General features: G+C 37.1%; 3 protein-coding genes across 4 annotated transcripts in view; all 3 read left to right on the forward strand.

Moving 5' to 3' along the window:
* LOC106322926 (putative glucose-6-phosphate 1-epimerase) overlaps nt 1-2,161 on the forward strand; it is a 2,981-nt gene extending 820 nt beyond the window's left edge. The window contains exons 3-9 of the mRNA XM_013761085.1: nt 6-174; nt 715-789; nt 884-940; nt 1,028-1,194; nt 1,275-1,409; nt 1,505-1,707; nt 1,789-2,161. Coding sequence (XP_013616539.1) covers nt 67-174; nt 715-789; nt 884-940; nt 1,028-1,194; nt 1,275-1,409; nt 1,505-1,707; nt 1,789-1,958 — 915 coding nt within the window. The 5' untranslated portion in view covers nt 6-66 and the 3' untranslated portion in view covers nt 1,959-2,161. The remainder of the gene's footprint in view (nt 1-5; nt 175-714; nt 790-883; nt 941-1,027; nt 1,195-1,274; nt 1,410-1,504; nt 1,708-1,788) is intronic.
* An 837-nt stretch (nt 2,162-2,998) lies between these two features.
* Nucleotides 2,999-6,099, forward strand: LOC106310161 (probable inactive receptor kinase At4g23740). 2 transcript variants are annotated; one of them, XM_013747382.1, is made up of 4 exons: nt 2,999-3,149; nt 3,577-4,872; nt 5,276-5,626; nt 5,698-6,099. In XM_013747382.1, exons 2-4 carry the CDS (start codon nt 3,630-3,632, stop codon nt 5,988-5,990), a joined length of 1,887 nt encoding a protein of 628 aa, XP_013602836.1. In that variant the 5' UTR covers nt 2,999-3,149; nt 3,577-3,629; the 3' UTR covers nt 5,991-6,099. The 2 variants fall into 2 exon arrangements, with proteins under 2 accessions (XP_013602836.1, XP_013602844.1); XM_013747390.1 differs by having other exon boundaries at nt 3,583-4,872.
* A 1,221-nt stretch (nt 6,100-7,320) lies between these two features.
* On the forward strand, nt 7,321-7,855 carry LOC106331402. Its single transcript, XM_013769752.1, has 2 exons — nt 7,321-7,500; nt 7,589-7,855. The coding sequence occupies exons 1-2, from the start codon at nt 7,321-7,323 to the stop codon at nt 7,853-7,855; spliced, it is 447 nt and encodes a 148-aa protein (XP_013625206.1).
* Nucleotides 7,856-12,419: the final 4,564 nt, after the last annotated feature.

A 12,419-nucleotide genomic window follows, 5' to 3' on the forward strand; every position in this document is an offset into this window, starting at 1 on the left:
CATAGGGGGGGGGGGGAGACCAAAAAATAAACAAAACATCAAAGTCTTTCTCTCTTTTGTTAAACAATGGAAGCATCTAGTGATGACGAGAAGAGACCTATGGTTGACTTGGTCAAGGATAAAAATGGAACCGATCAGGTTCTTCTCCAGAATCCTAAAGGCGCTTCTGTAAAGGTATTCTTCTTCTTCTTTCTTCCATTTGTTTCTCCGATGTTGTACAAGAAAGTACTATCCCTCTTTTCGATGCAAGATTCTGATTTTTTTTTATCCTCGGAATAAGTAAAGGATAAGACGTTGACTTTTAATAAGATTGCCCACCAATTCTGTTCGAATGTTTTTTTTTTCTCTGCCTAAAAACTCCTTTAGGTATTATATACTCTAAGACTCTCAATATTGTGTTCTGTCTTTTGTACATCTGAATTGAATTGGTCCAAAGTTTTGGTTTTTGGGAGAAATCTATGTATTTAGGCCCTTAGGATCAGAGGTGTGTTAAACTGTTCTGTTTCTACTTTGTGATTTGGGTTCTGAATCTTGAAGGTTGAATGTTTATAAATAGCTCCAAGCTCTCTTGACAAAAAAAAAAAAAAACTGAAAGATTTAGATCTAGTCATATATTTATAATGTGATTCCTGCATCTCACCCACCACACTTTCTCCTTCTTTTTATTATCTAGCTGACAGTTTTTCTTTTACCCCGGACGATGTCTTTGTTCAGATTAGTTTACATGGAGGACAAGTTCTTTCTTGGAAGACTGAGAGAGGTGATGAGTTGTTATTCACCAGTGCCAAGGTACAAAACTATTTTCGGCTTTTTCCAACATTTAAGCAACATTTTATATGTTTTTAGTAATATTTGGTGAACATAATGCGATATATTGTTTCAGGCTAACTCCAAGCCTCCCCATCCGGTACGAGGAGGAATCCCCATATGCTTTCCTCAGGTACATTTGACTCTTTAAGTCCAATATATAAACATGGACATGAATTACCAATATTTTGATCAACCTTTCTTGAAATTGTCCAAACAGTTCGGAACTCGAGGATCACTTGAGCAACACGGGTTTGCAAGAAACAAGATGTGGCTTGTGGAAAATGATCCACCTGCTTTACCTTCCTTCGACTCAACCGGAAAAGCCTTTGTAGATCTGGTACTCAAGTCCTCTGATGAAGACACAACAAGGATCTGGCCTCACTGGTATTCTAATTGTGATTACTTCGCTAATCTTTTTTTTCTTATTTCAGAATTCTTAATAATTGTTTTTGCTCTTGTTTCAGCTTTGAGTTTCACCTGAGAGTTTCATTGGGACTAGATGGGAACCTAACGCTGATATCACGTGTCAGAAACATCAACTCAAAGCCTTTTAGCTTCTCCATTGCTTACCACACTTACTTCTCCATTTCCGATATCAGGTTCAATACCAAGTTTCTTTAGCTTCTCTCTTGTCTCTACGAAGTTCACACTTACTCAATGCGTTCTTTCTTTCCTTTTTTGGTTATTTTATCAGTGAAGTAAGAGTTGAAGGACTTGAAACTCTTGACTATCTTGATAACATGCTTGATAAAGAGCGGTTTACTGAGCAAGGCGATGCATTAACCTTTGAATCCGAGATTGATAGAGTGTACTTAAACTCTAAAGACGTGGTTGCTGTTTTTGACCATGAGAGAAAACGTACATTCCTCATCGAGAAAGAAGGTCTACCTGATGTTGGTAAGATCCTAAAACTTTAACCGTAATTTGAACAGGAATCCGGTTATCTAACAGAATCGTATTCTTGTGGTTTTGTTGCAGTGGTGTGGAATCCATGGGACAAGAAAGCTAAAGCATTGCCAGATTTGGGAGATGAAGAGTATAAACAAATGCTTTGTGTTGATGGAGCAGCCATTGAAAAACCAATCACCTTGAAACCGGGTGAAGAATGGACCGGGAAATTAAGTCTCTCACTTGTCCTTTCCACCTGAAAAAACCGGTACCGGTTATCTTCAAACCGATTGATTCTTCTTCTGTCTCTCTTATAATTATATTTTTCGGTATAGTCTATAGAAGAACATCACAGTGTGTGCGTGATTCTTTGGTATCAAATCCTGAATATTAAAAGGAAACCTGAGATTTGAAAATTGTCACCAGTTTTTTTTGGCTGTGACAAGATCCTGGTTTTGTGCGAGATTTAACTTGTGTTGTATGAAGATAATTTGTATTTTTGATTATTTAATAAAGCTTTTTCGTTTTCATGATTTACAAGTAGTAACAAAACTAAATAAAAATGTTTCTTTTTAGAGCTAAAGGTTGGAAAAGCATTTTTTAATACTCTCATGAATGCCTCACAGTGTTGGTGAAAGCAAAAGGAATCAACCGTGGCTAAGATGGTGTTAAATCATCACAATAATCATGAAAGATTTGAAATTATTGGCCTATTATGATGCACCATAATAAATTCTATAATTGAGTCGGTCCAATATTTAATACACCGAAGGGAAAGTAATATTTTTTTAATGAAATACTTGATGTCAAAATAAAAAGGAAATCTATTAAATGGTAAATGCATTGAAGGCTTGGAACTTCAATATGACAAGTACACAAAAAACGTATTTGTATGAGATTCATGAAATTTGGTAAGTTAAATATTGTTTTCTAATCCAGTCGATTAACATCATTAAATGATTCCCTCTTAAGCATTTGACCAACTAATTAGTAATTACATATCTTCAGTCACCGGTTCATAAAATTCAGCCGGTTTTGATAAATACAAAATACATAGCCTATAACTTATATTTGTATGATAAAATATTCGAGCAAACTATAACCATGATAATATGGGCTGGCATAATAAAATTTCAAGCAAGGTACGGTACACCGACGAAAGCAATGGTCCCCGGTTCGGTATTTAATAACCGGAACGTACCGATTTCACAGACTCACCGGTCACCGAATCTGTAACCGATTAAAATATTTAAAAAAAAAGTCGCATCCCTCGTCGTCATCTTTAATTGCCCACAAAGAAAAAAATAAATTAAATCTGTTGCTGAAATTAAAAAAAAATAGTCAGAAGAAGCTCTTAACTTCAGTGCTTGAATGGTACGGTGGTGGTTCTCATCTCATCGTCACTTCGTAACTGATGAGTAGCTAAAGTAGTTCAGATCTGGAAAAAAGAGGTATCAATATCTTTAATTTGTAACTCTAAATCTTAATATTAATATAATCAACTTCTTGATAAAAGTTAGGGTAACACTTTTAAGTTCCCAGAAATTCTAGGGTTCTGGGAATAGATTTAAATTAAAGCTTTGAATGTATACAAAAGCAAAAGGAAAGGACTTTGGTTTCGTCATTTTCGAAGCTTAACACTCTTTTCTCTCATTGTCTCCCACTCTTTGCTTTTCTATTTTTTTATAAAATAAAAATTCACATAGAGCTTCAGATTCCCTTTTGCTTTTTGATCCGCAGTCTTCTAGAAATCTGAAATTTTTCTGCTTTTTTGTAACCTTTTAGTTTTAAATTAAAGTGTGGATTAATCAAAGCTACTCTATTTATAGTCTCATCATCTTGTCAAAATTGAGTTAAGATTTGTTTTTTTTTTTTCCTCTCCAGCTTCAGACCAAAGACAAAGAAACTTCTTGTTTTGTTTCTCTTTACCAATGGAAGCTTGGAGGGTTGTTATTCTCACTCTGTGTCTACACATCTACGTCGCAAACGCAGATCCAATCCAAGACAAACGCGCATTACTCGAGTTCCTAACCCTCATGCGTCCCACGCGCTCACTCAACTGGAACGAGACCACTTCCGTCTGCAACGCATGGACCGGAGTCACTTGCAACAAAGACGGATCTCGCATCACAGCCGTTAGATTGCCTGGAGTCGGACTCAACGGTCAGATCCCTCCCAACACTCTAAGCAGACTCTCTTCTCTTACTGTCCTCAGCCTCAGATCCAACAGAATCTCAGGCCTATTCCCTGGAGACTTCGCCGAGCTGAAAGACTTGGCCTTTCTTTACCTTCAGGACAACGACTTCTCCGGTCCGTTGCCTGAGGATTTCTCTGTCTGGAAGAATCTCACCAGCGTCAATCTCTCTAACAATGACTTCAACGGAACGGTGCCTGAGTCTTTGTCGAGGCTTGGGCGTGTGCAGTCGTTGAATCTCGCTAATAATTCGCTTTCTGGCGACATTCCTGATCTAAGCGGTGTGTCTACTCTGCAGCATATTGATTTGTCTTACAACAATCTCAATGGGCCTATACCGAGTTGGCTTCAGAGGTTCCCTACGTCGTCTTATCAAGGCGTTGGCGGATTCTCTCTCGTGCAGCCACCTCCCGACTTGGCTCATCACGAGCTTAAACCTCGTCAGAAACCTAAACCTCACTTCTTGGGACTAACCAAGACTGTTTTCTTGCTGATAGTCATCGCTGTCTCCATTGTGCTACTAGCGGTTTTAGTCTTTGTGTTAGCTGTTTGTTACTTGAGGATGAAACTAAGCCAAGGCGATGGGATTATAACAGACGCCAAGCTGCAGAAGAAAGGTGGTATGTCTCCTGAGAAGTTCGTGTCGAGGATGGAAGATGTGAACAACAGGTTGTCTTTCTTTGAAGGGTGTAACTACTCGTTTGATCTCGAGGATCTTCTGAGAGCTTCCGCTGAGGTTCTTGGTAAAGGCACGTTTGGGACGACGTACAAAGCGGTTCTTGAGGATGCGACTTCTGTCGCTGTGAAACGTCTCAAGGACGTTGCGGCTGGGAAACGCGATTTCGAGCAGCAGATGGAGATTATTGGAGGGATTAAGCACGAGAATGTTGTGGAGCTTAAGGCTTATTATTACTCTAAAGATGAGAAGCTTATGGTTTATGATTACTTCGGTAATGGGAGTGTGGCTTCTTTGCTTCACGGTACGTTTTCAATTTATGATCCAACCATGCGTCTTAACTACAGTGCAATGGTTAGACCAGGGCTGTCTAATAGTATGTGCAAGTGGAACAGTTCATACAGGGCAGGAGTTTTAAAAAATAAATATATAAATTATGTGCTGAAATTTTAAATTTTAGCTTTTTTTGTTAAATTTATAGCTTATAATTTCAAAATAATTTTTTTAAAATTTTAGATGTATTGTTAAATTTTATAGTTTATAATTTCAAAAGAAACATTAAACATATAGAAAGAGCTATTAATTTGTAAAACTATTTTATTATATTGTTGATAAAACTGTTAATATTTTGGCCGGTAAATAATTGGAGACGGCACGGACTCACTTTCTACGTAGTGTTCTCATGGACTTGCCGTTGGATTGTGCAGGTAACAGAGGCGAAAACAGAGTTCCATTGGACTGGGAGACAAGAATGAGTATTGCCATTGGTGCAGCTAAAGGGATAGCTCGTATCCACCGAGAGAACAATGGGAAGCTCGTCCATGGCAACATCAAATCTTCAAACATATTCTTGAACTCAGAGCGTAATGGCTGCGTGTCTGATCTCGGTTTAACCGCGGTGATGAGCGCCTTGGCTCCACCTATCTCGAGGCAAGCCGGTTACCGTGCGCCGGAAGTAACCGACACAAGGAAGTCATCTCAGCTCTCAGATGTTTACAGTTTCGGCGTCGTACTGCTCGAACTCCTCACCGGAAAGTCTCCCATTCACACTACCGCAGGTAAAGACCATGATACTATTATATACATGTTCAGTTAAGGATGATTTCGGTTTAATGATGGACATTTGCAGGAGATGAGATTATACATTTGGTTCGGTGGGTACATTCGGTAGTGAGAGAGGAGTGGACTGCAGAGGTGTTCGACGTGGAGCTTCTAAGGTATACGAACATAGAGGAAGAGATGGTTGAGATGTTGCAGATTGCAATGTCGTGTGTTGTCAAAGCACCGGACCAGAGACCTAAGATGTCTGATTTGGTTAGGCTTATTGAGAGTGTCGGAAACCGACAAGCCAGTCTTGGGCCTGACCCTAAGCCCAAATCCGAAAACGGAGCCTCCGAGACCTCCACGCCGGGTGAAATTTGAATCTATGCAAATTGAAATCGTTGATTTATAACTTCATTAAGTTTGTATACTCATGTTGATTCTCTTCTCCGGTTAGAACCGGTTATCAAACACATTTCTATTTAGGGGGGACTCTTTGGTTTTCATGCAAAATAGATTTGAATTTTCAAATAAAAGAAAAATGAATCTTGTATGTTTTGATCAAGCACCTTGGTTATTGCATACAAAATTAAAGAACACATTCTATTAGACAAGGGTGAGGAGCTGGAAGAGAGTAGGCTTAGGATCTGAGTTCATACCCAACGAAGATGATGAGAGGAATGAAGCCGAAGTGATCATCCCCCGATCATCTCGTTTGATTTATCGCCAAAGCCTCTAAATTGTAGTATATGACATACTGGGCTTTAGAAGCCCAAAATAGTCCCATTGGGTCTACGTGGCTATAGCCTGCGGGTGCAGATTGTGTGAGTTAGAAATATTGGGTTTATTGGCACAATTTATTTCAGAGTCCTAGACTGTTATTTCCTACTGGTAACGACTTTTGCTTTAGGCATTGGCTTTAAAATTTGAAAAATTTGCCAAAACACCACAGAAAAACAACTATATCGTCCTTTTACCATAAATCCTTTTTTGGTCAGATTTGGACTTAGATACCCCTGGCTAACTTCAAAAATTCATATCAATTATTTTAAAAGTCAGAAAAATATGAAAAATTATTCAAAATTTACATAAACATGAAACAATCATATGAAAAATAATTTGGTTGACTAAATATTAGTGAAACACAATTTCATATTTTGATCTACAGATAGCAGAAAACAAAATATACTAACTACAGACATGTAGATCGTAGTTTCGGTTAACTACATAGATATCTGGCGCTTACAGATTTTAAAATCTACGATTTGGTAATTTGTCTACTACCGCAGAAAGAAAAGGTGATCTGAACGACGAAAGATTTCATAAACTATTTTTTCCTATATATCTACTGGCTAGAAATCACAGAATCTGCCTGTTACTAATAATCTATTGTGGTAATATTTCGTTATCTACTAAGATACTATATCCTATCTCTGCCGGATTATACATTCTACCGTCGTATCTACCATCATATATACAATCTCCTGGCACCAGAATGCATGTTCTGCCAAATTCATAATCTTTTGGGAAATATTCCTTAAATCTCTCCAAAATCTGTTGAAAAATATTCTGTAAATCTTTATTTTCTCAAATTTTACGTGTTTCCTAAAGTTATTTTTTTTTAAAATAATTGTGATCTCTCTTCCTCTTCACAAGTTCTTGATTAATTTTGAAACCACCCCAAAAATTTGAATCCCTTGTTGCTTATGTGATGTCTGGTGGTGGCATAACCTTCAAGAAATTCAAGCCAACGATTAGGAGCAAGTGTTGCTTTCTCCTGTTCCCTGTTCAAGGCTCTGAGAGAAAGGGGCTCGTTAGCGTTGAAGTCAAGAAGAAGAAAGGCCATGTAACAGATATAGATAGGTCTTCTATCTCTAGCCTAGGAATGAGTGTAGCAGATTGGAGCTGTTGTGAGTTGATTAGAGAGTGGTTAGCAATGGCATTAGCAGATTCATTGATCTTCTTGTTTGTTTCTTCAGTATGACATGAAGCTTTTGGCGGTGGACATCCCTATGGCGTCTGGTCCTGACCAACGGTTGTATCTGACTGGAGATGAAGAAGGGTACAAAGTCGGTGGCGGTTTGATCTCTGAGCTAAGAGACCCTGTTGTGAAAGCCATGGCAGCGACTAAGGAGTTCGATAATCTTGAGAGAATTGAAGAGGAAGAAGATGCTGAAAGAGAGCTTCAAGAAGCTGAAAGAAAGCACCGTGAGGAGATTGAAAAGCTCGAAAAAGAGAGCTCTTAAAATTCATTTTTATTTCCCTGGGCTACTTGAACAACAACAGCTTGTATCACCAAAGACTCTCTTTTGTCTTGTATCAGAGTATGCTACACTGATCTGTGATCTACATTGATGTAGAATGAGTAGCAATGGACTACTACTCTCGGAACCATTTGTTGAGCTATAAATCAACAATCAATTCATTGCATATCAAAACACTGCTTGTTTTTCAGCAGATGTGTGTTGGTTACATACTGTTTAATAAGATACATCTCGGCAACTATAGGTTTCTAAGAATCAGAATCCGTTTCTGCATCAAATTGTACTCCAAATGGTCTCAATCTGTTTGTGTATGCTTCCAATGGGGGAGGGGGCATGCTGTCATCACTCGAGTCTATTTCACCGCCAACGTCTTGCTAACGTCTTGTTGTGCCATAGGTATTTGAGAGCTTTCATCAGCTGGAACTGGCTTGACATCTCTGAAGATCTCTGGCATGCATTGACCATGTCCAATCTTTGAAAAACAAAAATTAGATGTTATTGATAACACAGTGAAAGAAAGAAACAATGATTTAGTACCAGTCCGGAGACTTTTGGAGGAGACGTAGTTGCTCAAAGAAAAGAACTTTGCAGATGATAGAAGTAACTTTGCTACCAGATTCTTGAGCTTTTTCTTTTCCTGTATGGTCGGTCAATCACTGCAAAGCTTCCTGCAAATCAGTAAACAACAATAAAAACACTATCCAGGAGAATAAGGGACAGAACATAAACAAGCAAGTAGTTTGAACAAGTCTGAGAGAAGACCAACATAAACATTGCTCAAGCATGAAATCTTGCTCTGAAGTTGCTTGCTTCAAAACCCTTTATCATATTTGCGATCATAGCTCTCCTTCTTATGCCCTGATCTACACGTCTACTTTCTTTCATAATGTAATAGTACCAACAACATACGATTGAAAAAGCAGAATGTTATAAAAAGCAAAATGCGTACTCTTTTCTGGTTACAGATTTGGAGAGTGTATGCTTTTTTATTGTGTTATAACGTTTGAGAAGACAAAAGGTCTACATTGAAGACATGAAATCACAAAGCCCCAAAAAAAGAACCAAAATTTATTGCAAAGAAAAGTCTACATCTTGGTGATCCCATCAGTTCTCTTCAGTTGCTGGTTTGTCAATAAATGTCTTCTTTATCCAATCAAATGGCTGCTAATGATAAAAACAAATTTGATGTTAAGATACAAAACAAAATAATGAAGTCAGGACTGCTTAAGGGACTAATTAAACTTTTCACAACACCAAAATACATATACAAAGCGCATTATCATTGTCAGTAACAAAAAGTCTAAAAGAGAATGCTTTTAGCATAAAAGATGGAAACATCAAGTAGAGTAATTCATGTCTAAGTGGTATCCCTAGAAGCAAAACAAGAGACTAATCTGAATAAAATTACTTTGAATCAACTAACATCTACAGCAACATAAGAGACTTGAATCAAAGCCTTTCATGAAATCGAAATGATACACGTATACATGAAAAGATGCAATATACATTAAAGTTAGAGCCTTTAGGGGGAAAACAATATATATCTAACGAGATAATACACGTATACAGCCACATAAGAGACTTGAATCAAAGCCTTTCATGAAATTGAAATGATACATGTATACATGCAAGGATGCAATATACATTAAAGTTAGAGTCTTTAGGGAGAAAACAATATATATCTAACGAGATGATACACGTATACACCCACATAAGAGACTTGAATCAAAGCCTTTCATGAAATTGAAATGATACACGTATACATGCAAGGATGCAATATACATTAAAGTTAGAGCCTTTAGGGGGAAAACAATATGTATCTAACGAGATCAATTGTAAAGTTTTCATCTTTCGTCCAAATCAAGCCAGGAACTTCACTAGGAGACATAATCCGTTAAACCCAATTTGAAAGTCTACAAGTAAGAGGTGGATTGGCTTACGTGGACGACCCAGATGGCGCCGGCTGCGGCGGCGACACCCCATTCTACGGCGGCTTGGATATCCGCCGGTTGGATCTTTGGGAGCTTGGGAACACCTTCTGGCATCGTCAAAAGAGGAGGCGAAATTAGGGTTCTAAGTCAAAATTTGGGATTATCCCCTTTTGTTTATTTGCTATCTGTTTTTTTTTTTTTTTACTTTTTTTTTAACTATTAAATTTACAAAAAACGTTTTAGGCTTAGATTAGGAACTTATTTGGGTTTACATAAAAAAATTATACTAAGTGGACAACTTCTAGTTCATATTATGGCATAGGGACAATCTACTACTTCTTTTGTTGTATATTTCCAATTTTTCCTTAAAATTTTGAATCTAGAGATTTTGATTTTAAAGGTTCTAGTTATCACTCTAAATATTTTTAAAGTCAGATTGATATCAAAAGCTTTACAAACTCATTATTATAAAAATATGTTGACTTTAGAAGATTAAACCTACTTAAACCTTTTATAGTGGGCAGTTTTTTTATCAAAATTTCCAAAGTATTTATAATATTTTTAGTGTTATATTTTTCAGTTCAGCAAAAATAGGAAGTTATATTATCGTAACATAACGCACAATAAATTATTGGCTAAATGTACTAGTCAAAGATGGCTAGATTTTTGTGATGAATATTTCATTCAATTTACCTTTTTACTTGTGCAAACACATAAAATATTGGATAAATTAAAACTGGAAAAAAAAAATTATCAATAAAAAGTGTTTTTATTGATTTATTATCAAAAGAAAATAAATAACAATGATTTTATTTCTTATTTGAATTTAATTAATACTAAATTTTTTAAAAATAATATTTGATTATTTTGTTTTTGTTTTGAACTAGTAATGAATGATATTCAGTTATATATATAATGAATTTAAATCTTTAACAAATTAAATGTCAAATAATAGTAGGTTATGACCTTTTTTGATAACAAAGAATTAACTACTTAATGCAAATCAGTTTTCCAATTATATTTGCTTGTTATTTTTTTATTTCCTTGGAGAAAATATTACGCAAGTCAGTTTTTAAAGAAAGTGGGAAATAGAATGGTTTTTAAAGCTTTAAAAAGGACAGAACCTAGGGTGAACCTTTAAATTAACCTCATTCTTTATGACTAATCAAAGTGACAAATAGATTATTAATTAAAAAATATTAAATTAAATAAAAAATAGTTAAAAAAATAAAAACGCTAATTTTAACGACGCTAATGCTTGCAGCTAAACCCTAAACCCTAAATCTTAAATTCTAATCCCTATACCCTAAATTCTAAACCCAAATCCAAACCCCTAAGCCCAAACCCTATACCCTAAACCCTAATCCTAGACCATAAATCCAAATTATATACCATGAACCCAAAAACTAGACTATAAACCTAAACTCTATACCCTAAAACCCAAGTCCTAGACCCTAAACCCAAACCGTAAACCTTAAACCCAAATTATATATCCTAACCCCAAAACATTAACTATAAATCCAAGCGGTAAATCCTAAACCCAAACCGTAAATCCTAAACCCAAAACCTATACCCTAAACCCAAATCCTAGACCTAAAACCAAAATGGTAAACCCTAAATGATATCTTGCATATTTACATTGTTTTATCCATTTATTCATGTGCATTTTCATCATATAGATTAGGATTTAGCCATGTCTAGGTTGCGTTTTGCATACATATGTCTCTATTAGGTATTGGAGTACCACATGGAGTTCCTGGAAACATTTAGGTGCATTTGGAGCTCAAAAGAGGTGATTAAGGTGATCATTAGACGAGCAATGCATGGGAGCGACCTACCGGAGCGACGCCATGAACTCGCTCGCCATCTACGCTTCGAAGCGACCTCCCAGAGCGACAAGGCGAAGTCGCTCCAGCTCCTAGAGCAACCTCACCACAGCGACACCCAGAGGTTGCTCGGGTTGTGTTGATTTGAGAGCGACGAACAAGCCGGGAGCGACCTCCTAGAGCGACACCCTAAGGTCGCTCACGTCTATGGTTTCTGAGCAAGCCGGGAGCGACGTCTTCAGAGTGACACAGCCAAGTCGCTCGCGAGGAGACGACCCGGGAGCGACGTCTTCGGAGCGACACAGCCAGGTCGCTCGCGAAGAAACCACCCGGGAGCGACCTCTCGCAGCGACGTGCCGAGGTCGCTCCGCGTCTTTTTGTTTGGCTGAATTCATGTTTTCTCAAGGGCCTTTTGGTCATTTCGTTATGCACGTTTTTACTTTTCAAAAACCTATGTTTTAAGTACCTTGGTAAGCCACCAGAGGGGATTATCTCTTTTCTGGAGAACAACTAGAAAAACTTCTTCTGATTCAGATTTCATTGTTTTCATCTTGTGTTCTTGTTGATTTCTTATCTATTCCTCTACATGATTAATCTGAAATCCAATATGGGTTTAAGAGGATCATGGAGATTAGTGAGTAATCACTTTTTGAATTCATGAGTTATGAAGATTAAGGGTGATTAGGTTAGTTCTAGGATGTTTTAGTGTAGATCATTCTTGTTCCTTGCTAGTAGAGTATTCATAATGCATCTTCTGAGTTTGCCACTCAAAAGTTGATCGATAGGCAT

This window comes from Brassica oleracea, chromosome C1, assembly GCF_000695525.1.
Source record: "Brassica oleracea var. oleracea cultivar TO1000 chromosome C1, BOL, whole genome shotgun sequence".
NCBI lineage: Eukaryota > Viridiplantae > Streptophyta > Magnoliopsida > Brassicales > Brassicaceae > Brassica > Brassica oleracea.

Coding starts and splice junctions, on each gene's coding strand:
- LOC106310161 (XM_013747382.1), top strand. CDS start 3,630: ATGGAAGCTTGGAGGGTTGTTATTCTCACTCTGTGTCTACACATCTAC. Junction 4,873..5,275: donor TGTGGCTTCTTTGCTTCACG/GTACGTTTTCAA, acceptor TGGATTGTGCAG/GTAACAGAGGCGAAAACAGA. Junction 5,627..5,697: donor TCCCATTCACACTACCGCAG/GTAAAGACCATG, acceptor GGACATTTGCAG/GAGATGAGATTATACATTTG.
- LOC106331402 (XM_013769752.1), top strand. CDS start 7,321: ATGTCTGGTGGTGGCATAACCTTCAAGAAATTCAAGCCAACGATTAGG. Junction 7,501..7,588: donor TCTCTAGCCTAGGAATGAGT/GTAGCAGATTGG, acceptor TTGTTTCTTCAG/TATGACATGAAGCTTTTGGC.